Source organism: Myxine glutinosa, chromosome 1, assembly GCF_964187855.1.
Source record: "Myxine glutinosa chromosome 1, kmMyxGlut1.1, whole genome shotgun sequence".
Lineage (NCBI taxonomy): Eukaryota > Metazoa > Chordata > Myxini > Myxiniformes > Myxinidae > Myxine > Myxine glutinosa.
The window spans coordinates 372,679,001-372,704,321 of NC_136261.1; the positions used below are offsets into that span (position 1 = coordinate 372,679,001).

The 25,321-nt window shown below is 53.1% G+C and overlaps 1 protein-coding gene across 1 annotated transcript in view; it reads left to right on the forward strand.

Annotated features, from left to right (window-relative positions):
* LOC137417054 (E3 ubiquitin-protein ligase TRIM7-like) overlaps positions 1-25,321 on the forward strand; it is a 57,656-nt gene that overhangs the window by 23,449 nt on the left and 8,886 nt on the right. Inside the window, exons 5-6 of the mRNA XM_078770156.1 lie at positions 692-819; positions 2,866-2,919. Of these exons, the coding sequence (XP_078626282.1) occupies positions 692-819; positions 2,866-2,919 (182 nt within the window). The remainder of the gene's footprint in view (positions 1-691; positions 820-2,865; positions 2,920-25,321) is intronic.

Consider the following 25,321-nt stretch of genomic DNA (forward strand, 5'->3'; position numbering starts at 1 on the left):
AGATTTGGAGGGGAGGGGTGATGGGGAGGTTTTGGAGGGGAGGTGTGATGGGGAAGATTTGGAGGGGAGGGGTGAGATTGGATTTTAGAAAGTGCACGATTAATGGGAAACGAACATTTATTGCAAAATGAGTTTCTTGTGACCTTCGAGTCAAAAATACGTTTAAGGACACTGGAGGAGGGGGGGGGGGGGGGGGGTGGAGTGCAGCTGAGTTTCGGGAATGTATGAAAGAGGCACTGTAATAGATGGAATTTTTTTTTGGAATGAATAGATTTGGTGAGCAAGTTGAAAGCATCCTTTTAAAGAAGAAGAAGAAAAAGGTGTTATAATATACGACAGAATGCAGTACTTCAGGGGAAAGTTTAAACATTTTTAAATTGAGCAGTGAAAACTATCTGGGGAAATGGGGGAGAAACACGTGGTCGAAGAACGAACGAACGAATAAACGAATAAGAACAGAGAAGGAAATATATGTATATTTTTTTGAGTTGAGATTTTATACAAGGAAGTATGTGGTGGAAAGATTGGGAAAACTGAGAGAACGAAAGTAATTGGAGCACAATCGAAGGACCGCTGAGAGAAGTTTATCGATATCTTCTATATTTGAGGCTTTTATAATATCATTTTACAAACCTTTTTCTCCTCCAATGACCCCCTGACCTTCCTGAAGTTTTTTCCTTTTCATACCAAGGCTCGAGTCGGTGTCACATTTTCAATCTCTGAAGATGGCACAACCCACAGTGTTGGACTTCTCCAAAGAGGAGAAGAATCTGGGCTCATTCATTGAACTCCATGAGAACTTTCTGAAGAATATAATGAGTGAGTGACAAAAATGTGCTATTTTGTGAGGAGAATAATTCTTTGGGGAACATGAGATTGAGATGCGAGAGAACCAGGAAGGATAATAGAAAAGTGAAAAGTACATAAATGACAAAGATCATTGTCTTCCTCTCATACACAACTTTCAAAAGGACATAATCTGTTTTGGCACCTTAGCGGTGTTTGGGGCACCTTAAAGGATACCGTACAGTACCTTCAGAAAGTATTCACACCCCTTGACTTTTTCACATTTTGTTGTGTTACGGCTTGAATTTAAAATGGATAAAATGTAGATTTTTTTGGTCACTGATCTACACATAATACCCCCATAATGTGGAATTAATTTTTTTGGGAATTTCCTTTCACAAAATAATTAAAAATGAAAAGCTGAAATGTCTTGAGTTGACAAGTATTCAATACTTTTCCTATGACACTCCAAATTGAGCTGAGGTGCATCCAATTTCCTTTGATCATCCTTAAGATGGATGTTCAACTTAATTGGAATCCACTATGGCCAATTCAATCAATCAATCAAAATGGTTTGTCGAAAGCATGTCTGGCAGCGAATGGCTGAATTGCACATGCATACATATTCATAATTTTCAATCAAAGATTGCTTCCAAGATAAAAGTTTATAAAATACAATTAGTGCATTGACAAAAAAATGTTAAATTAAAAAACAAACATTGTATGTTTCAAACAGACCTAATGGAGCTCAATTGATTGGAAATGATATGAGAAAGAAACACACTTTTCTTTACAAGGTCTCACAGTTGACAGTGCATGTCAGAGAAGAAACTACCATAAAGTCCAAGGAACTGTCCGTATAACTCTGAGATAGAATTGTGAGGAGGCGTAGATCTGAGGAAGGGTATCAAGCAATTTCGAGAATGTTGAAAGTTCCGTCCGACCAAACTGAGCAACCGGGCAAGAAGCACCTTGGTCAAGGAAGGTGAACAATAACCCAATGACAACTGTGACAGAACGAGAGTTCCTTGGCTGAGATGGGAGAACCTTCTGGAAGGATAAGAGTCTGCAGCACTTCACAAATCTAGGCTTTATGGCTGGATTTGTGAAGCCAGACAAAGCCACTCCTGAGAAAAAGGCACATGACAGCATGCCTGGAATTTTCAAAAAGATGCGTGAAAGACTCTGCGAGTGAGGCAACATATTCTGTGGTCTGATGAGACGACAATTGAACTCTTCGGCCTGAATGCAAAGTGCTATTTCTGGCGGAAAGAGAGCACACCTCATCACCCATCTAACACCATCCCCACTGTGAAACACGGTGGTGGCAGCATCATGCTGTGGGGAAGCTTTTCAGTGGTGGGGACTGGGAGACTTGTAAGGACAGAGGGAACATTGAATGGAGCCAAGTGCAGGCAAATCCTTGATTAGAACCTGCTTCAGAGAGCAAAAGACCAAAAGAGATTTTGGAGCTGTGAGGGCTGGGATAAATACATTTTCTTTGTTTCCTTTTTCCTGTTTCCAGGGGGACGGGGCAAGATAAATTATACTTGATTTTTGCATTTATTGCTTGAAGGTAAGGTGTGTGTGTGTGTGTGTGTGTGTGTGTGTGTGTGTGTGTGTGTGTGTGTGTGTGTTTTTGTGTGTATCCACAGCTCGCGTGTATTTGCAGGAAATGAACAGAACTAAACACCTCTCAGTCTCATCCACAGATATTTCTCGTATTTCCTATTTTTCCAGGAGTCTGATTTTCATCCAGGAGCAAAACAAAAACAATTATGGTTAATCATCTATAATTTGCCACTCGTTTAAATGCTGAAAATCATGTTTAAAAAGACTATTTGAGTTACACACTTCTCCCTAGCAGCGGCAGGTTAAAAGTGCCCTGATGGGCAGAAGCAAGTCCCTGAAAATTCACACACAGCACATGCGGGAAAGGCCTCGTTAGCATTCACACATTGTTCAAATCTGTTCATGTTTATAAATTGTTCCTTAAAGCAAAAAATATTTACTGTATAAATAAACAGCAGGGTGTCCACATTGATTGTGATGTTGCTTTACCTTTCCTTCTTTCAACAGAGCCAGTGGAGCTCCAAATGGCTGCGCTGGACCAGAGCAGCTTGAGAAGACTTTGTAAGTGAAATGAAGGGAAATGGGACATGGAGGGTGAAGGGATTGAAAAGAATGATATTTAACGAGGAAATTCATTGTCCTTCTTTGGTTTTTCTCTTTTTCCATGATCTTTCAAAATTCCCACTTTCTTTACTTTAATTCGTTCCCTTTCCTTTGATTTTGTTTCCCTTTTTTATTCATGCTGATACACTTGTTTCTTTTCTCTCTTACTTGGTTTATATGTTCAACATAGTTAAAGCTTTCTTGTTTTTTGAAAGTTCACTTTTGAAAATTTTTCCACAAAATCATCAAGGACAAAATATAAAGAAATTTCAAACAGATAATGCATCACCCAAACTAATTTCAAACAAAGAATGCATTTTCATCTGATCATGTGCTTGTGAAGATCAACATCTTTTTGGCCATTCGCAGTAAACAGGCAATCCTTACATCACTGCCTCATTTACACTTAATCAACTAGAACGGGCACTCGGTAGAGCGCATACCTTCGCCGCAGCTACTGTTCTGTACTTGGCATGGGAGTGTAGGGAACAGAACAACAAAAATACGATTTTGACCTTTTCGTGACCTTGACCTTGACCTTTGACCCGATTGCTCCCAAAATCTAATCAAATGTGTCCCGTATAATAACCAATCATCCCACCAAATTTCATGCAATTCGGTTGAATACTTTTTGAGTTATGCGATTAACATACACACACACACACAGACATACAAATAAATACACAGCGATCAAAACATAACCTTCCGCTTTTGCGAAGGTAATTATTGCTTCAAGCTTCGACAAACACTCCACTGGTTACAACAACACTTGATTACTCTTGTAGTGTAGCCACATATGGAGACTCTACAAATTAGCAGCCTGAATACAGTACATGATCATCAACAGTACATGATTTCAGTACCTGATCAGTTCTCAGTACATGATCATCAACTTTTTACAAACTGCAAGGACATCTCTAATAACAACATTATATAATTATCTACATTTGTGATTGGTCACTCGAAGTTGATAAAAAAGAAAAGTAGGAAAGACAACTGAAGTTGCAAGAAGTCCCTGAAATTACATACGAGCTCACCACAGTGCATTCAGAAAGTATTCAGACTCTTTCACTTTTTTCACATTTTGTTATGTTGCAGCCTCATGCTGAAATCGTTTAAATTCATTTTTTCCCTCATCAATCTACACTCAAAACCCCATAATGACAAAGAGAAAATAGGATTTTAGAAAGTTTTGCAAATTTATTAAAAATAAAAAACTGAAATATCACATTGACATAAGTATTCATACCCTTTGCTATGACACTTGAAATTTAGCTCAGGTGCCCCCCATTTCTCTTGATCATCTTTGAGATGTTTCCACACCTTGATTGGAGTCCACCTGTGGTAAATTCAATTGATTGGACATGATTTGGAAAGGCGCACACCGGTCTATATAAGGTCTCACAGCTGACAATGCATATGACAGCAAAAACCAAGCCATGAGGTCAGAGGAACTGCCTGGATTGTGTTGAGGAACAGATCTGGGGAAGCCTACAAAAAAATTTCTGCTGCATTGAAGGTTCCCAAGAGCACAGTAGTCAGGGCCCTTGGGGGTATTTTGGTTCAAATTCTTCCAAAAGCATCAAATTTGGCGCAGATGTTGCCCATGCCATACTCTTTCGATTTTTGACGGGCGCCAAGGGCGGTATGATCCGGTGACCATACCGGTCCATCCCGCCATGTCATCTGACCGATGACGTCATAATTAGGATATGCATCCAATCACATGGCGTACTATAAGTGGTCAAAGTTCAAAATGAATCGATCGAAAAATGAAGGCAGGGATCCATTTTTAAGGTTTTCATAAAATCCAATATGGCCGCCAGGTCACATGACCTATGACGTCATATTTATGACATGTATGCAATCATGTATACATGAACCCGGATCATGATCGCACAAAAATTAAACACAAGGATATGGCATACAGTTCATAAAACATCAAAATCCGTACCTTTGTAATTAGACTGATGAACTGCATATGCCTGAAAATTAGGAAATAGACGTGCAAATATTTCCGCTAATTGTCAAAAATAAGGTCAGAGTTCGATTACCCAACCCAGAAACATAAAATGGTGAACCTTGCGTAAATCTTGACAAAAAACTCAAAAACCGACATGTTTGACTCAAAAATGACCTTTAAGATGACCTTGAGGGTTGACCTTGACCTCGAATCATCAAAATAACCATAACTGGATTCCTCGACCTCGAAAACCCCTGAAAAGTGGTATTAAAGCGCGGCGTTACGCGCGCTGCTTGCGAGCAAGGAGGAAGCGGACAAGCGGTAACTTATAAGCGTCTTTATTTCAGGAGCTCACTGTAACACTGGCGCGCTCCGGGCTGCGCGCCCGGTGTATATCATGAGGCCACGCCTACCCCTCGGGCGTGGCCACCGCCCACTTGGTGCGCGGAATGATGTCACCACGCCAGTGGGCTTTTGTGTCCGCCACACGCGCCCCCCCAGAATTCCCGCGCACCTGGAGGGCCAGTTTGCGGGGCAGACGAATGACCCGGCCGAAGCGCCCCCTGGCGATCGGCGGTGTCCGGGGTGCAGGGATGCCAGGTGGGATGCCCCTGGCTGCCCCTGGGATGGATGCAGGACCGGGTGGGGGCGGGGCTGGGCGGTGCCGGGGGTCCGCCCGCAGGGGGGCGGCCCCGACGTGGGGGTCGGGCCACTGGCGGTGAATGGTCCACGTCGAGGTGGGCCGGCTTGAGGCGGTCTACCGAAACGCGGTCAGGAGTACCGCCGATGTCCAGGGTGAAGTGCTTCGCCCCGGTCTCCAGCACGTGGAAAGGCCCGTCGTACGGGGGCCGCAGTGGTGTCCGGTGGGCATCGTGGCGGACGAAGACGTACTCCGCCGTGCGAAGCTCCGGGGCGACGTGCGTCGGTGGGTGCCCGTGGCATGCCGTTGGCACCGGGGCGAACCTCTGGGCGGTCTCTTGCAGAGCGTAGCGCTGCTGTGCCGCGGACCATGGTGCCGTGGAGTCGGGGAGGAACTCGCCCGGCACCCGCAGCGGTTGCCTGAAGACCAACTCCGCCGCGGATGCGCGCAGGTCCTCCTTGGGCACCGTCCAGAGGACCAGCAGGACCAAGGGCAGCCTGTCGACCCAGCCGCCGTCGCGGAGGGTGGCCCGGAGCGCGGCCTTCAATGAGCGGTGAAATCGCTCACACAGGCCGTTAGCCTGGGGGTGGTAGGCCGTGGTTCGGTGCAGCCGGACCCCGAGCCCCTGCGCGACCGCCCCCCAGAGCTCCGAGGTGAACTGGGGGCCGCGGTCGGACGAGATGTCTGAGGGGGCGCCGAACCGGGCGACCCAGGTGGCGATGAAAGCCTGCGTGACATCGGCCGCCGTTGTCGACGCCAAGGGCACGGCCTCCGGCCACCGGCTGGTGCGGTCCACCATGGTGAGGACGTAGGTGAAACCCCGTGAGGGGGGCAGAGGTCCCACCAGGTCCACGTGGACGTGGTCAAACCGGCGTTCCGGCACCGTGAACGGGGCCAACGGGGCCTGGGTGTGCCGGTGCACCTTGGCGCGCTGGCACGCGAGGCACGTCCTGGCCCAGCCGCGGACGGCCTTCCGGAGGCCATGCCAGACGAACTTGTCGGCGATCAGCCTTTGGGAGGCCCTCGCGCCCGGGTGGGACAGGCGGTGGATGGCGTCAAACACCTGGCGCTGCCAGCCCGCGGGCACGATGGGGCGAGGACGCCCGAGGGAGACGTCGCACAAGAGGGCCGTGCCCGCGCCGTCGAACGCCACCTCGGTGACGCGGAGGCCCGTGACGGCGGTCCGCAAGGCCTGGACGTCGGGGTCAGCGGCCTGGTCCGCTGCCATCCGGGCATAGTCGATGCCGAGGTGGACTGCGTGGGCGACGGCCCGGGAAAGGCAATCCGACACCGGGTTGTCCTTCCCCGCGACGTGCTGGATGTCCGTCGTGTACTCGGACACGGCCGAGAGGTGACGCTGCTGCCAGGCCGACCACGGCTCGGTGACCTTGCCCATCGCGAAGATCAGCGGCTTGTGGTCGACGAAGGCAGTGAACGCACGGCCCTCGAGCAGATGGCGGAAGTGCCTGACCGCCAAGTGAAGCCCTAGCAACTCGCGGTCGAAGGTACTGTAACGGCGTTCGGGCGGGCGAAGCTGCCGGCTAAAGAACGCCAGCGGTTGCCAAGCTCCACGCACCCATTGCTCGTGCACCGCGCCCACCGCGTAGTCCGAGGCATCGGTGGTGAGGGCGATCGGTGCATCGGGCACCGGGTGCGCGAGCATGGTGGCGTTAGCCAAGGCGAGCTTCGCGCCCGTGAACGCCGTGTCCATCTGCTCGGTCCAGGTAACGTCGCCTTTGCCTGGCTTACCGCGGAGAGCTTCGTGCAGGGGGCGCAGGAGCTGGGCGATACGGGGCAGGAACCGATGGTAAAAGTTCACCATGCCCAGGAACTCCTGCAGCCCTCTGATCGTGCGGGGGCGCGGAAACCCCTTCACCGCCTCCACCTTGGCCGGCAGGGGGACGGCTCCGTGCCTGGTGACACGGTGCCCCAGAAAATCGATTATGGTGGCGCCGAACCGGCACTTTGCGGGGTTCACAATCAGGCCATGCTGGCCCAGGCGTTCGAAGAGCGTGCGGAGGTGGCGTAGGTGCTCTTCGCGGGACGCGCTGGCGACAAGGATATCGTCCAGGTAGACGTAGACAAAATCCAAGTCACGCAGGACGCTGTCCATCAGTCGCTGGAACGCCTGAGCCGCATTCTTCAGACCGTAGGGCATGCACAGGAACTCGAAGAGTCCGAATGGCGTGATGACCGCCGTCTTCGGGACGTCCTCCGGCCTGACGGGGACCTGATGGTAGCCGCGTATGAGGTCCACCTTCGAGAAGAAGGACATGCCCGCCAAACGGGCGGAAAAGTCCTGAATGTGGGGGACGGGGTAGCGGTCGGGAGTCGTGGCGTCATTGAGACGGCGATAGTCCCCGCACGGTCGCCATCCCCCGTCGGGCTTCGGCACGATGTGCAGCGGCGACGCCCAAGCGCTCTCTGAGCGCCGAACGATGCCGAGTCGCTCCAGGGTAGCGAACCCCGCTTTTGCCACCGCCAGCTTCGTCGGCTCGAGGCGGCGTGCCCGGGCGTAGACCGGTGGCCCGACGGTGGGGATGTGATGGGCCACCCTGTGCTTGACGGCCCCCGCCGAGAAGGTGGGCCGCATGAGGGCTGGGAAGCCGGCGAGGAGGCGGGTGAATGCGTCCGCTGCCCGAAGCGTACAGACCAACGTGGCCGGAACCGAACCGTTCGGCAAGCCACTCGTTGAGCTGGGCAACGCACAAGCGAGCGAGCTGAACGTCTCGGCCTGGACAAGACGTCTGCGCTTGACGTCGACCAGGAGCCCATTAGCGCACAGGAAGTCTGCGCCAAGCAGTGCCATGGGCACGTCGGCGGTGAAGAACGTCCATCGGAAAACCTGCCCTCCGAACCGCAGAGAGAGGCAGCGTTTTCCGTACGTACGGATGGGCGTCCCGTTCGCGGCAAGCAGCGCGGGGCCCCCACCCGCGGCGTGCTTGTCTGACGTGCCGGCGGGAACGACAGTCACCTGCGCTCCCATGTCGCACAGGTAACGGCGCCCGGAGAAGGTGTCCGTTATGAACAGCAGGCTGCTCGAACGGCCGGCGCTCATCGCCACTATTGAGCGCCGGCCCAGGCGTTTCCCGACCTGTTGAAGGAGCATGGCGGATGACACTGCCGAGCTTCGTGGCCGAACTTGGCGTGGAACCAGCACCAGGTGGTGGAGCTGGAGGAGCGCGGCTGGCTCCGCCAGGCCGGTGGAGTTGGCGGGTTTCCCCGCGGTGGCGGTTTTAGCCGCGGCGGTGAGCGGGGCGTGGCGGCGGTCACGAGGTGCGTATCAGCATGCTGCCTATGCTGTATAAGCTGATGCTGTGGATCAGCAGCATCAGCAGCATCAGCCACGAGGGCCGTGACGGCCACGCCGACTCTCGCCCGCGTGTCCGAAGCGGCGAAGTACTTGTCCGCCTCGGCTGCCAATGCTCGGGGTTCCGTTAGCCCGGTCCCGGCCAACGCGAGGCGAACCTGCGCTGGAAGTTGGCGACGGAAAAGCGCCCGGAATAGAGAACCGGGGGCTTCGTCGCCCAACAGTGACAGCATATGGTCCATTCGGACCGACGGGCGCGTGTCACCGAGCTCGGGGAGATCCAGGAGGCGGTCGGCCCGTGCGTCGTCCGTGAGGCCGAACGTGGCTAGGAGTAGCCGCTTGAGTGCCTCGTACTTGTGGCCGTCCGGTGGGTGGCGAAGGACGGACACAACTCGAGCGGCCGTGCTGGGCCCGAGGGAGGTGACGACGTGGCAATAGCGCGTGTCATCGCCGGTGAGGCGCTGAAGCTGAAATTGGGCTTCGGCCTGGACGAACCAGACTTCGGCCTGAGCCTCCCAAAATTCGGGAAGTTTGATGAAGTTGGCCATGGCAATGGCGTCGCGTGTGGAAGGATCGCTTCGGCAGATCCAACGTCAAGGGGGTCACAAGTAAAGCGCGGCGTTACGCGCGCTGTTTGCGAGCAAGGAGGAAGCGGACAAGCGGTAACTTATAAGCGTCTTTATTTCAGGAGCTCACTGTAACACTGGCGCGCTCCGGGCTGCGCGCCCGGTGTATATCATGAGGCCACGCCTACCCCTCGGGCGTGGCCACCGCCCACTTGGCCTCCCCCCTCTCCTCCCCTCCTCTCCCCCCTCTTCTCCCCCCTCTTCTCCCCCCTCTTCGCCCCCCTCTTCTCCCCCCTCCCCTTCACCCTCCCCCCTCCCCCCTCTTCTCCCCTCCCCCCTCCCCTCCCCCCTCTTCTCCCCTTCCCCCTCTTCTCCCCTCCCCCCCTCTTCTCCCCTTCCCCCTCTTCTCCCCTCCCCCCTCTTCTCCCCTCCCCCCTCTTCTCCCCTCCCCCCTCTTCTCCCCTCCCCCCCTCTTCTCCCCTCCCCCCCTCTTCTCCCCTCCCCCCCTCTTCTCCCCTCCCCCCCTCTTCTCCCCTCCCCCCCTCTCCTCCCCTCCCCCCGTTCCCCTTCCCCCTCCTCCCTCCCCTCCCCCGCCCGGCAATGCCGGGTATTTCTGCTAGTAAGCTTATAACCTTTGACTTGCCTTATCAGATGGTTAACTTTCATTAGGATCGGTGTGGAATGACGGATAACAGACAGACAAACAAATAAAAACATATTCGGTAAACAAATATACAGTACAGCACTGTACTAGTGAATCTTTGATTTTGTAAATAGCAAACACTTCTCGAATTGCATATAGTACTCGCATAATAATGATAAACGGGACATTCTCACCATGAATACGGAACAAAATCATTTCATTCCTTCCAAAAAGAAAGTTTTTTTCATCCTTCGTGTTTTCTAAGCATTCGTTCATTTCTAGTTCCGAATCATTAATTTGTTCCTCGTTTTCCCACCTGTGAAACCAACTTCCACACTCTCTTCAATGTCATTCTTCCCTCCATGTATTTATGACAGCTGTTCACCACCATCTCAATCCAAAATCGATCGTCCCCAATCCAAAACCATGATCTTTCCTATTGTCCTGGTTACCGGAAGCATGACACAATTACCGTGCACCGGCCGATGACGCAACCGGCGAGCGGTCATGTGTCCGGACTCGCCCGGGCGTGTCCAGACTTGCCTTTCTCGGGCGAACACTTGCCTTGCATACCACGCCCCATCTAGAGGCGTGACATACCTATTTTGCATACCACGCCCCGCCTGAGAGGCGTGGATTTTGTGTGTTCGGTTTGCGATATAAATTGCCGCCCGTTCGAGCGGCGGATTCAGTGTGCTTTTGAGTTCTTTGGTTTTGAGCTAAATAAATAGGTCGGTGAAACTTCGTTCCTGTGTCGTCCATTTTGTCTGGCTTTATCGTGCGAGCACAGCTACCACAATTGGTGACCCCTTTCTACGAACACGGCGATGGAGTCGGCTGTAGCTTTGAAGCTCCCGGGCTTTTGGGAGTCGCACGTGGCCATTTGGTTTGCTCAAGCGGATTCTCAATTCGCCCTGCGGAACATTACGGAGGACACGACGCGCTACCACCATGTGGTCTCCGCGCTCAACGCCTCCGCCGCGGCCCGGGTCCTGAGCTTCCTGCAGCATCCGCCAGACGCCAACAAATACGGTGCGCTCAAAGGCCTACTCCTCGGTGCGTTTGGACTCACGGAGACCGAACGTGCACGACAACTACTGCACCTCCCGGAGCTGGGTGAGGCCCGTCCATCCAAAAGCATGGACCACATGCTTGCTCTTCTCGATGACCACAGCCCGGACTTCCTCTTCCACGAGCTGTTCCTCCAGCGGCTACCCGGGCAGGTACGGTTAGCTTTGGCTAATTCGCCCATCACTGACCCTCGCGCCCTGGCCAAGGAGGCCGATAAATTTTTCTCGGCCAGGCGACATGTCGGAGCGGCCGCCTGGGACACTGGGCCGACCGAGGCAACGCCCGTGCCACGACCGGCGACACCACCGGCCGAGTGCGCGCCACTGACGGCGGCCGCGACGCCCCGCCGACTGAACCCGACGCGACCGCCGGAGCCTCCACCAGAGCGGACCATGTGCTATTACCACGCCAGGTTCGGGCAGAAGGCCAGAACGTGCCGCCCACCGTGCACTTTCGGCGGGTCGGGAAATGACCAGGCCGGCGCTCGCTGCCTGCCATGAGCGTCGGCCATTCAGGCAGCCTTCTGTTTATTATGGACACAGTGTCCGGGTTGCGTTTTTTGTGCGACACCGGCGCTCAGCTGAGCGTGATACCCGCCTCGGTGCAGGACAAACAGGCCGCGCTGTGCGGCCCCGCCCTGGTCGCCACAAACGGTTCCTCCATCCGCACCTTCGGTTCGCGCAGCGTCGCACTCTGCTTCGGGGGCCAGCGCTTCAGGTGGGACTTCATCACGTCGAACGTGCCCATGGCCTTGCTGGGTGCAGATTTTCTTTGCGCGCATGGGCTTTTGGTCGACGTCAAATGGTGTCGGCTCATCAACGCGGAGACCTTCAGCTCGCTCGCTTGCTCATTGAGCAGCTCCGCTCCGACCAAGCTAGCCTGCGCGCTCCCGGCCGTGGACGAATTCACCCGCCTACTCGCCGAGTTTCCCGCCCTCACGCAGCCGACGTTTTCGGCCGTCGCCGTCAAGCACGGCGTCGAACACCACATCCCGACCACAGGTCCACCGGTCTACGCCAGGGCTCGTCGCCTCGACCCGGCCAAACTCGCCATGGTGAAGGCGGAATTCAATGTGCTGGAGCGATTGGGCATTGTGCGACACTCGAATAGCGCATGGGCCTCGCCCCTGCACATCGTGCCCAAACCGGGTGGCGGATGGAGACCATGCGGCGATTACCGCCGCCTCAACGACGCCACCACCCCCGACCGGTACCCGATACCACACATACAGGACATTTCCGCCCGTTTGGCGGGGCGGGTGATCTTCTCCAAGGTCGACCTTATTCGGGGCTACCCCCAGGTACCTGTCCGGCCGGCCGACGTTCCGAAGACGGCTGTAATTACACCTTTTGGCCTCTTCGAGTTCCTTCGCATGCCGTTCGGCCTTAAGAATGCGGCCCAGGCCTTCCAGCGACTGATGGACAGTGTGCTACGCGGTCTCACCTTTCTGTTCGTCTACCTGGATGACATTCACATCGCCAGCACTTCCCGGGCGGAGCACCTCGTCCACCTGCGCGCGCTTTTGGAGCGCCTCGGCCAACACGGCCTCATCATCAACCCGGCGAAATGCCAGTTTGGCGTAACGGCCGTCGACTTCCTGGGGCACCACATCACGAAGCGCGGGGCCGTCCCGCTGCCTACCAAGGTGGAGGCAGTCACAAGTTTCCCGCGCCCCCGCTCCATGAAGGCCCTACAGGAATTTTTGGGGATGGTAAATTTCTACCACCGGTTCGTGCCTCGCGCCGCCCAACTCATGCGCCCCCTGTACGATGCCCTCCGGGGCAAGCCGGCCAAGCACGACGTCGCCTGGACCACAGAGATGGACACGGCATTCACGGGCGCTAAGCTGGCCCTCGCCAACGCGACCATGCTGGCGCACCCGGCGCTCGACGCACCCATCGCCTTCACCCACGGACGCTTCCGACTACGCGGTGGGCGACGTGCATGAGCAGTGGGTGAATGGGGCTTGGCAACCGCTGGCCTTCTTCAGCCGGCAGCTGCGCCCTAACGAGCGCAAGTATAGGGCTTTCAACCGCGAGCTCCTCGGCCTTTACCTGGCTGTTCGCCATTTCCGCCATCTTTTGCAGGGCCGCCCGTTCACGGCGTTTGTGGACCACAAACCCCTGGTCTTCGCTATGGCCAAGGTTATGGAGCCGTGGTCGGCCCGCCAGCAGCGCCACCTCTCCACCGTGTCCGAATTTACGACGGACATCCGGCACGTCGCAGGCAAGGACAACTCTGTGGCTGATTGCCTCTCCCGGTCCGGCGCGAACGCCGTCCACCTGGGTGTGGACTTCGCCCGCATGGCGGCCGACCGGACCACCGACCCCACGGTGCAAGCCCTCCGGACAGCGGACACAGGCCTGCGGTTGGCCGATGTCCCCTTCGAGGGCACAGGCACGGTTCTCATGTGCAACGTTTCCCTGGGCCAACTTCGCCCCATCGTGCCCACCGGATGGCAGCGGCACATTTTTGTGGCCCTCCGCGGCCTTTCCCACCCGGGCGGGAAAGCATCACAGGAGCTCGTGGCAGCAAAGTTCGTCTGGCATGGGCTCCGTAAGGACGTCCGCGACTGGGCCAATGCCTGTGTCGCCTGCCAGCGCACGAATGTCCACTGGCACACCCAGGCCCCGTTGGCACCATTTGACGTGCCCGCGCGGCGCTTCGACCACGTCAATGTGGACCTGGTGGGACCCCTTCCCTCCTCGCGGGGCTTCACCCACCTCCTCACGATGGTGGACAGGACCACCAGGTGGCCGGAGGCCGTCCCGCTGGCATCAACAACATCCGCCGACGTGGCGCAGGCCTTCATTGGCCCTTGGATTGCCCGTTTCGGCGCGCCCTCGGACATCTCCTCCGACAGAGGCCCGCAATTCGCCTCCGATCTCTGGGGCGCGGTTGCCCAGGCTTTGGGGGTAAAGCTTCACTGCACCACGGCCTACCACCCCCAAGCCAACGGCTTGTGTGAGCGGTTCCACCGCTCGATGGAGGCCGTTCTCAGAGCCAGCCTCCAGGACGACGGTTGGGCCGACAGGCTCCCGTGGGTCCTATTGGGCCTCCGAACGGCCCCTAAAGAGAACCTCCAGGCTTCCACTGCCGAGCTGGTCTACGGCCAGCCACTGCGCGTGCTGGGCGAATTCATCCCTGACGCCACTGGCCCCTGGTCCGCGGCTCGCCAACGCTCGGACCTCCAGGAGGCCGCCAGGAGATTTGCCCCCGTGTCCACGTCCCACCACGGCTGCCCCCAACCTCCTGGAGGTTTCCGTTTCTGGTGTTTGTTCCCCCTCCATCCCCTCCCTTACCTCAAACGGCTACACAGCTGACTAAAAAAAAAAAAACACCGTTTAGAGGCCATTTTTCCCCGCAAAGCGGGGGTTGGCCTTTTTAGTCCAGTAAATCTAGCAATCATTTAACTGGACCTAGAACAAATTGCAATAGAAGGTTTTTTGGCTTTAACTTGTTTATTAGGTCCTTCTGATGAACATATAAAAAGTCTCGAACGTTTGGACACCGGGAAAGTGGTTAATTTACATAAATTCAAGATGGCCGCCGTCCAAAGCTTCAATTTACAGCTAACTTTTTTCTGGCTGCTCCTAGACCCTATAAATGTATTACAAACAAGGTTTTTTGGCTTTAACTTGTTTATTAGGTCCCTCTGATGAACATATAAAGAGTCTCCAACTTTTGGACACCGGGAAAGTGGTTAATTTGCATAAATTCAAGATGGCCGCCGTCCAAAGCTTCAATTTTGCCTAGGCCTATACTAATCCCATCATCTTGTTTCTTGTTTAAACAGATTGGACCATGTCTAATGGTGCGACATCTACCGAAGCCATGGAAGAAGAGGTGGTGCATAATCCCTGCGGCATTTGCTCAAACACGTTAGACGAAGGAGAAACAGTCAAGCTGAGGGCGAAGGGAGCAGATAATATCAACAAGGCCAGTACTGAACGTGGAACGCCGTCAATTACCGTGTCCGAGGGCCAAACGGTGCACATTGATTGCCGTAAGATGCATGTCAATACGAAGCCAAATAGAATCCCTGGGAAGCAGAAGAAACGTCCTGAAAAACCTGCTCTTCGTTCTCAGGAACCAGACTTTTGTTTTACAGAGAACTGCTTTTTTTGTGGTAGAAAAATCTATTTGGACACAAAGCATGATTCAGAAGAAGTGTATCCAGTACGCACCTTCAACTTTCAAAGGACAATACTTTCTGCATGTGATGCCAGGGCTGATGAGTGGGCTGAGACTGTTAGAGGCCGAATTAACTTTGCACGCGATCTTCCAGCAGCTGACGCAATATATCACAAGCAGTGCAGCTCAAATTTCCAGACACATAGGCGGATCCCCTCCAAATATCGTGATTCCGCAGACAGTGAACCTCCTCGCAAGGGTCGCAAAGTAGATGCGTCACGAGAGGAAGCATTTCTGCTCGCAATCGAGGACCTAGGCAGTGGCAATGATGATGAACAGACTACAGTGGTTGATCTCGTTGATAGAATGTCCCAGTTGTGCCCTGATGTTGAAGCGTATAGTGTAAAGTACATGAAACAGAAACTTATTTCATATTTTGGAGATGAACTGGTTATTAGTAACGTGCATGGACGCAGCGATGTTGTAACTGTCAAAGAAACTGCTGCAAAGATTTTGCAACAATTCAAAGACTCACCACAGACTGATGATGAGGAAGCAGGAAAAAGAAAGATCGTCAGGGCTGCGGCACAGTTGATCAAAGCAGATATAAAGAACATTGATACTTGTAGAGATTTCTATCCAGATCCTTCTGAACTCCGGTCGCTGGAAAAGAATGTGGCGTACGTTCCGCAGTCCCTTCGTATATTTCTGCAAGAGACGTTCAGTGGCAAGTCATGTGATCTTGAAGTTGCATCAATTGGACAAAGTATCATGCAACTTACCAGACCAAGGGCCATTGTAGCACCCATTCAGTATGGATTGGCGGTTCAAATGCACCAGCACTTTGGTTCCCGCTTCCTTGTGGACAGTTTACACAGCCACGGCTTCTGTCTGCCTTACGCAGAAGTTTTGAGGTTTTCGAAGTGTGCTGCCAATTTCAGGGGCACCAACATATCCACTGCAGGCAGGTTTGGACAGTTCGTTGCAGACAATGTTGATCACAACTTGCGTACGCTTGATGGGCGAGGAACATACTGTTATGAATTTGGTAATGCAACATCTAGAGCTAGGTAGATCTGAATAGGTAGGTATTCGGCTGTCGTGACAGGGACTCTACATGTAATAAGTTATTGATGTTCAGGCGGTTGTCGGGGTAAGATGTATGAGTGTGGATCTACCTGGAGATTCGAGTGTTAAATAGTGAGGGATTAAAGGTAACGCCCCTGTGAGTCTCACCTAGTAGTCAAACCTTTGTCCATTATGGCACTGCAAACCACATAAACATTAGTTAGGTCCTTAGCGCAACATTAAATAATCCCCTTTCCCTGACAAGGACTTCGTATTAAATTGACAGGAAACCAGGTCAAAAACACCACCACAATTGGCCGCCACCGTGTACACCTCCAAAGGCCTAAAAACCTGGCCGGCACGTGTTATGCCAGGACCGCAGGGTCGCGTAACGGGGGAGATGTCAGGAGTCGCGGGAGGCTTTGATTGGCTGAGGAGTGCGCAATGTGACGTCATCGGCCACCAATATAGGCGACGGTCGGACGCCATTTCAGGAGTTGAGATCTGATCTCGAGTCGTCCCAGTTCGTTCGCCAGTTGAGTTGAGTTCGTGGCAGGCACTGGGAGACGCAGGCAGGCACCAGAGAGTTGAGCGGTGGTGGAGAGTTGGAGAGGACACGCCATTCCAGTCGCAGTTCGAGTGCAGTTCGGGTTGTAGGGAGTCGCAGGAGACACACGAGAGCACACCCAGTTGGCACTGAGCAGTTCGTTGGCACTTGGCTGCCAGCACTCCCGCGTCGAGTCGAGTGGAGTTGAAAGGAGTCCTTCCTGTCCCTGGTCAAGTGGAGCCGCTGGCCTGCGTCGGACGCGTGGTGCTTGGAGCGAGGGGCCTCGTGGTGTGCGATCGGGCCGGAAGGAGCGGTGCTGGACACCAACAATACAAGACGACAAAGACAGATAAGCCCGATCTCCGCGTATATTTTGAACGACGGGACGTGTTATTTTCGTGATTAATCTCCCTCGTTTGTGTTTGCTGTCAGTCGTGTGGGGACGTCCCGATTTAGGTTTATTAGAGTTATTAGATTTACCGGCGGGCTTTTTCACTGGCTTTACTTTTCCTAATAAACCCTTATATTACTTTTTGTACATAATATCTGAACGCAGTTTTCCTGGGTGTTTGATTTTAATAGATAAGGTTGCGGAGCCTTCGCTGCGGCCCGCCATTCCGCGCGTTGGTGTTGAACTTGAGTCCGCCATTGAGTGTTCGCCTCGGGAGTTAAAGTCTCGCAAATCGGTCATCCGTAACTGTGGTGTTAATCACGGTTACGCGACAAGTGGTGTCAGGAGTGTAGGATTCGAATCCGTCGGACAAATTTTTTTGTCCGCGGCGAGACATCGACACGGTCGGGCGTACATTGCGTCCGACGTTCGAACGCAAAATTTGGATAGGCGAGGCGGAGAAATTTAATAATCAATTGGGCATACGGAGCGCGATATCGCGTCTTCGTCAAATTTAAATTGTGTTTTTGGTATTAAAATAAATACGCGCGCGGGAAACAACCTTCCGAAAAGCGGATGTCGGAGGTCGACGAAATGGAGGTGCGTAGCGAGGCCTCCGTCAGCGTCGGGAGTGAGCCGGAAATGGGGGATATGAAGGATAGCGTTGGAACTTTCCCCGCCGCTGGGACGGCCCCGATAGATCTCCAGACCATAGTAAATTTAATAAATGCTCAGAGGGCCGAGAGTGAGCGAACCAGTCGGGAATTGAATGAAAAAATTGAAGGAATGGAAAGAAAAATGGAGTCCCAAGGGAAGGAATGTAGGGAAGGAATGAAGGGAATGAGTGATCGATTGGAGGAACAAATTGAAGGGATGGAAAATAAAATGGAGTCCCAGGGGAAGGAATGGAGGAATGAAATAAAGGAAAGGAATGAACAATTGGAAGGAAAAATTGGGGAAATGGCACAGCAGCTGGGGGAACGAATTGATGGCATAGAAGGGAGAGTGCAAAACCAAATTACGGACGGACTGGGGAAATTTGAGGGTAAAGTAGAAATTCAAATGGGGGCACAGGAGAAGCCAAAGGTGGCAAAAATTGAATCGGAACGGGGGGAAGCTAGATTGGGAACAGGAGAGAGTACGGCCCATGCAGATGTGCATGTTGCTCACGAGCAGGGAATTGCACCGGGAATGGCAAAATTGGGAATTGCACAGGGAATGGCAATTGAAGTAAATGGGGAGACTGCAGGTGCAGAGGTGGACGGGGAATGTCCACAGGTGGATGGGGAATGTGTACAGGTAGATGGGGAATGCCTGCAGGTAAACGTGGAGTGTCCACAGGTGAGCGGGGAAGGAAATTTGGAATGTGAGAGTTGTAATGGGGAATGTTTCCCACATTCTGGCCTGGTTGTTTATCGGGACCGTGTGGATGTCACAACACCCCAACCGGGGGATGAATTTGGAATTGTGCAGCACCAGGGCGGTGGTGCGGAGCAAGAGGGGGTAGAGTTTTTGGGGGTCCATGCGATAGAGCCGGACCGGGTATTTATTGGGGATATTGATCAAAGCCTGGCGGGGCCAGGAATGATTTGTAATGATGAGGATGATTTGATCCAGCGGCTGGAGACCTGTGACAGTCCCATGGAGGTAGAGCTTGTTCAGGCCCAAAGGAGTCTGGGGGAAGAGGTGAGTTGGTCCAAGGAGGTGGTTGGAATGACCGAGGGGACGCTCACTGTACACTGCTATTTGGAAACAGAGGCTCCAAAATTGGACAACCAGTTGGGGGAGTGTGTTGGCTCCGGGCTGGATTTGGATCTTGGAGGATCGGGAGATAGAGCTTCTGGAGATTTGGTCCCTGTAGGGAATTTGGATCAACTGCAGGGAGGGGCAGAACAACCGGTGGTAGAGGTTGTTCCCTGCAGCTGCGGGTTGGCAATGGGAATGAAAATTTGTAAAATAAAATGTAAAATAAAATTACAATGGGAAATTGATTTGGAGCAGCCATGGTGGGGATTGGTCCCCGGGCTGCGGGATTTGGACATGGAGAGGTCATGGGTGATGGCCTCGGGCAAAAGTTGCCCCTTTCAAAATTTGGGTATGCCGGCCAGCTGGGGGGCTGTGATGGCGAGATTTGGACGTGGGGTCCAGCCTTGGGTGTCGAGGTACGACCTGGGTCCCACGGGGGGTCTGGTGGAGTGTGGCGTCCCTTGTCCGTCGGGGCGCCGTCCGAGCTGGTGGCTCGGGCCGGCAGGGTCACCGGACCCTGGTGGGGGTTAAGACCTCCAGGGAGGTCCGAGGTGGTTTCTCAAGCCTGGGATGGCAAATATTGAGGACCACTAGGGGGAGGTGTTGTGGGTCGCGCTTTGGTGGTGGCACTGCGGACGGCCAACTTGGGACTGATGTGGTGACCACCCGGGCATGCGGCCTGGCACTCTCCTCCAGGGACTCTGGGACAACCAGCATGTGGTGACCTGGCATGGTGGTTGGTCTATGGACGCGGGTCAAACCGAATGGACAGGGATGGAGATAGCCTGCCGGACAACCATTGGGGCATCTGTGGAACGTGATGGTGTGAGTGACCTTCCACAGATGCTCCGTTGTGATTTATGGACTCTCGGGTTGGGAAGAGAGCCATGGGGATGTGAATCGGGAGATGTGTAACGACGAGCCGAGCATATGGGCCATGCTCGGCTGGCATGTGTATGGCAAACATCCTTCTTTGGTGAGGTGAGTGAAATGTGACAAATGGTTGGCATGGGTAATCTGTGGGTTAGATGCAAATTTAAGGGTGGATTGTGAAATGCCATGGTGGACACTGTACAGTGACGCCATTATTGATCCAGGTGTGTAGACCAAAGTGTTGGAGGCTGTGATGAAATTAATAGGGTAGCAAGACACAGCTTTCAACTGGTTGCGGGGGCAACTGTGCTGATATTTGGGACGCGGGATGATGGGGATGTAGTTGTGTAGCCTGAGGGTCAACGTGGTGCTGTGCGTGTCCGAGGTGTGTGGACCATGTCTTCTGGGTGGGTCTCCTGGTGGAGCATGGCTGTTGACTGGACCTTGGTGTGGTCAAGTGTGGGTGAGCACTGGGGGGCTGCAGTTCTGTAGTCGGACTGGGGGATGATGGGGAGGTGCAGGGGACGTGGCTGTAGGGATGCCACGCACTGCGACCGTGCCCCCCAGGGCCGAGGTTGTGTGTGCGGTAGTGTGTGTTGTGGCAGCAAGTGCTCACCACATTGGCCAGCTGGGGCTGCTGCAGCTGTGTTCCTCGCAGGGGGGCCGAAGGATGGATGGTGGGTCGCACCCTTATGGACACTCATGGGCCATGTTGGCGTTTTGACTGCTCACCTTGTCCCGGTGACCCTTGCACGGTAGAGGTGCAGAGCTGTCGTGGCCATAGGTAGTTGTGTAGTGATGATCACCGTTGGATGCGGATCCACATACCTGCCAGTGCAGTGGGGACAAAAGAGAAATTTGGAAGGATTTGGTAGGCCCAATGTGAAATTTTGGGAATTGTATGGGTGGATTGCACTTTGAACCTGACCAACCTGCAACTACCTGCACTTGAGGTGAGTGTTTTGAGGAGTACTGTCCCAGGCTTCAGGACTTGCTTTGGAAATTGGGGACATGTAAATTGGAGTTGGGAGACGGGTGTGAGTGATGACATGGCCGGTGAGGGGATGGAATGGGAGCCACAGTGTCTTGTGGGTGGCGTATGTTTTTGTATTGTGGTTACGTGTTTTGATGTGGTCGTGAGAGTGGAACCTGGAGAGTGAGTGATGATTATTGGAGATAATGAGGGGCGATAATTGTGCTTTTTGGAAATGTGCTAATGGAAATGTGTAAGGATTCAATGATTCGAACTGTGAATGGGATTTCACATTGGCAGGCCATGGCAAGCCTTGTAACACCTTTTACACCATCTATGGAATTGTACTGAATTGTGCTGAGTTGTGTGGAGAATTGAATGGCAGTGGGGGAGGAAGTGTGTTTTGGGGTCTTGTGGGTGGGGAAGGTGTGTGTGTCCGCAGGTACAGAGCAAGCTCTGAGGAGCGATGCCTGCGGGCCCCCCTCTGCGGCAATTACCCCTGGCAGCCGGTGGTAACTGGAAATTGGAGCTCGTCGGTGGAGGGTCTGGTTGGGCGCCGCGGGGTGAGGAAGTCCCCCGGTGACCCGTGTTGCTGCGCGAAAGCAGGAGGCAAAGGAGCCTGGTGTGTGTGGAGACCCTCACCGGCGAGGTAACGGCGGAAAGGGGCTGTTGGGCTGTCATGGGGCCAAGAGGTAAAGGGGGGGGGGGGCAATGAACTTGTAAGTCGGTTGACTTGTTTTTGGGACTGCGGGCACCACAGCCTGATGCGCCCCCACCATCTTTTTGTGCGGTACCTCCCCGCTGCCTAGTTGAGGAATGCACACACACGTGAATGACATCAATGCCATGGTCCTGCAGGGGGGTGTATTGAAGAAGAACCTTATTGATTTTTGAAATGCCTTGATGACCTATGGAATGAGAATGAGTGGTTAAGGGGTCTGTGTTGCATGAATGTGGGCGAAATCCACCGAGCCGTGTCACTCACCTGTAACATCTGGACAGGGCCCGTGGAAATTTAGTGGGATGCATTGGGGATGGCCCCGCAGGTAAGGTTGTGTCTTGTGGCATCCACCGGGGGACGCGGTCTGTAGACCGGGGTATGTACAAAGGTTAGAGTTTTGAGTTTTGGAAAGATGGTTAAGTTTTGTGGTTAAGTTAGTGTTGTGTGTTGTTGTTTCCTCCCTCCACAGGAACAACGAAGAAGATGTACATACTTGCATGATGGTTAAGGGGTTCAGCATGTTAAGGAAGTGTAGGTAGGTAGTCCGACTCACTTCCCACAGCCCTTCCTGATTTATTTCATAGGTTAATTAAGTGTGTGACAGTAAGTGTTAAGGCTGGAATGGTAGCCCTGCGGTGAACCTTGCAGGAGCTACGGTTCCAGGGGGGGGGGCTGTGTTATGAATTTGGTAATGCAACATCTAGAGCTAGGTAGATCTGAATAGGTAGGTATTCGGCTGTCGTGACAGGGACTCTACATGTAATAAGTTATTGATGTTCAGGCGGTTGTCGGGGTAAGATGTATGAGTGTGGATCTACCTGGAGATTCGAGTGTTAAATAGTGAGGGATTAAAGGTAACGCCCCTGTGAGTCTCACCTAGTAGTCAAACCTTTGTCCATTATGGCACTGCAAACCACATAAACATTAGTTAGGTCCTTAGCGCAACATTAAATAATCCCCTTTCCCTGACAAGGACTTCGTATTAAATTGACAGGAAACCAGGTCAAAAACACCACCACAATTGGCCGCCACCGTGTACACCTCCAAAGGCCTAAAAACCTGGCCGGCACGTGTTATGCCAGGACCGCAGGGTCGCGTAACGGGGGAGATGTCAGGAGTCGCGGGAGGCTTTGATTGGCTGAGGAGTGCGCAATGTGACGTCATCGGCCACCAATATAGGCGACGGTCGGACGCCATTTCAGGAGTTGAGATCTGATCTCGAGTCGTCCCAGTTCGTTCGCCAGTTGAGTTGAGTTCGTGGCAGGCACTGGGAGACGCAGGCAGGCACCAGAGAGTTGAGCGGTGGTGGAGAGTTGGAGAGGACACGCCATTCCAGTCGCAGTTCGAGTGCAGTTCGGGTTGTAGGGAGTCGCAGGAGACACACGAGAGCACACCCAGTTGGCACTGAGCAGTTCGTTGGCACTTGGCTGCCAGCACTCCCGCGTCGAGTCGAGTGGAGTTGAAAGGAGTCCTTCCTGTCCCTGGTCAAGTGGAGCCGCTGGCCTGCGTCGGACGCGTGGTGCTTGGAGCGAGGGGCCTCGTGGTGTGCGATCGGGCCGGAAGGAGCGGTGCTGGACACCAACAATACAAGACGACAAAGACAGATAAGCCCGATCTCCGCGTATATTTTGAACGACGGGACGTGTTATTTTCGTGATTAATCTCCCTCGTTTGTGTTTGCTGTCAGTCGTGTGGGGACGTCCCGATTTAGGTTTATTAGAGTTATTAGATTTACCGGCGGGCTTTTTCACTGGCTTTACTTTTCCTAATAAACCCTTATATTACTTTTTGTACATAATATCTGAACGCAGTTTTCCTGGGTGTTTGATTTTAATAGATAAGGTTGCGGAGCCTTCGCTGCGGCCCGCCATTCCGCGCGTTGGTGTTGAACTTGAGTCCGCCATTGAGTGTTCGCCTCGGGAGTTAAAGTCTCGCAAATCGGTCATCCGTAACTGTGGTGTTAATCACGGTTACGCGACAATACCATGGTATGGGTATAATTGTTGCTGTCACCCCTGGAGTAAGAGACACAACATCAATACCAAGATTGCAGTCACCTGAAAACAACTTCACGGCAGCTCAAATTGAAATCAAATACTACCGCAGTGTTCGTAAGAAGGGTGGGCCTCTCAAATTTAGAAAGCTTGACCCCATTTCAGCATCTGACAAGCTTGAAAATCTGGACATACTGTGGAAAACGTCATGGTTGCTTCGACCAAAACGACCAGGCTGGTCCGGCTTAATGCAGAGTGTGTGCCATGGACCACACCCAGGGAAATCATCCGTCCATTTCTTGCCCATGATTGACATGGACCCTACTGACATGAGTTGTATTTACTCAACACTTCACTTCGTTGCTGCGGAAAGCCATCGCCAAGGAACGACGCCAATGCTGACATTCGACCAACCGCTTTATTGGAAAGCGAAGACGATCATTGTTCATGAGAAGGAAGGAAGCGAACTGAAACCCATTGTTTTGAACCTTGGTGGCTTTCACTCTGTGATGAGCTTTTTGGGATGCATGGGCCATGTTATGGAAGCATCTGGGCTTAAGGAGGTTTTGGAACTTATATATGCTGAAAATGCTGTGACCCAAATGCTGAGTGGGAAAGCCTATGCACGAGCAATCAGAGGCCACTTCTTGGTTGACACAGCCTTGAGTTCGATTGTGTTAGGCAGGGCATACGGTCTCAACCTCTCAATGGTAGATGAGGAAAGTGACGAATGCAAGGACTTCCAGGAGGCTGCAGATCTTTTGGATAAGCTGTTGCGTGAAGACGTTTCACCGGATGAAGTCTGCAGTAAAGACGTTTTCAACAGAATTTGTGAAAAACTTAAAGCTGAGAAGAGCTCCTTAGCAGAGCATAAGATGGGAAAGCTATGGATTCAATACATGGACATGATTGACTTGCTGCGTCGCTTCCTGAGGGCACTGAGAATGGGCGATTTCCTACTGTACCTCAGAACACTCCAGGAGATGTTGCCGTACTTTGCAGCGTTTGGTCATAACAATTATGCCAAGTCAGCCCATGTGTACATTCAAGACATGATTGAACTTGAGCAGCTCAACCCAGACATGTTCTGCCAATTGAACTCCGGTCTATTTGTGATCCGCCGAAGTGATCGGCTGTGGGCAGGACTGCCAAGCGACTTGGTTATAGAGCAGGTTTTGATGCGCTCTTTGAAAACGAATGGTGGATTGACACGTGATAGGGGCATGGAGGAAACGCAACGCCTGCGCTGGTTACTTGCTATGCCAGCCTGCGCTGAGGTGAGTGAAGTTATGCAAGAACTCACAGGGAAGCATTTCCACACCTCTGAGCAGCACAAAGAAATGACTGAAGCAAGGCGTGAACGAGATAGGAAGGACACAGAGAAGGTTCTCGCATTCTTCAAGGATTATGATCCATTTCGAGAATCAAATGAACTCAGGAATATTGCCAACGGTGTGACAGGACCAGCCTTGGCCAATCCTCATTTACTGTACTAGGGCATGCCCGTACGTGGGTGCAATGCCCGTACGTGGGTACGTGGGTACGTGGGTGCGAGTACGGTGACAATCCCCCCCCCTCTAATTACATGAAATGGTTTGGTCCATGAAATGTTTTGGTCCATTCGCAACGCCAAAGCGAACGGCGAACGCTTTACATGAAATGGTTTGGTCCATGAAATGTTTTGGTCCATTCGCAACGCCAAAGCGAACGGCGAACGGCT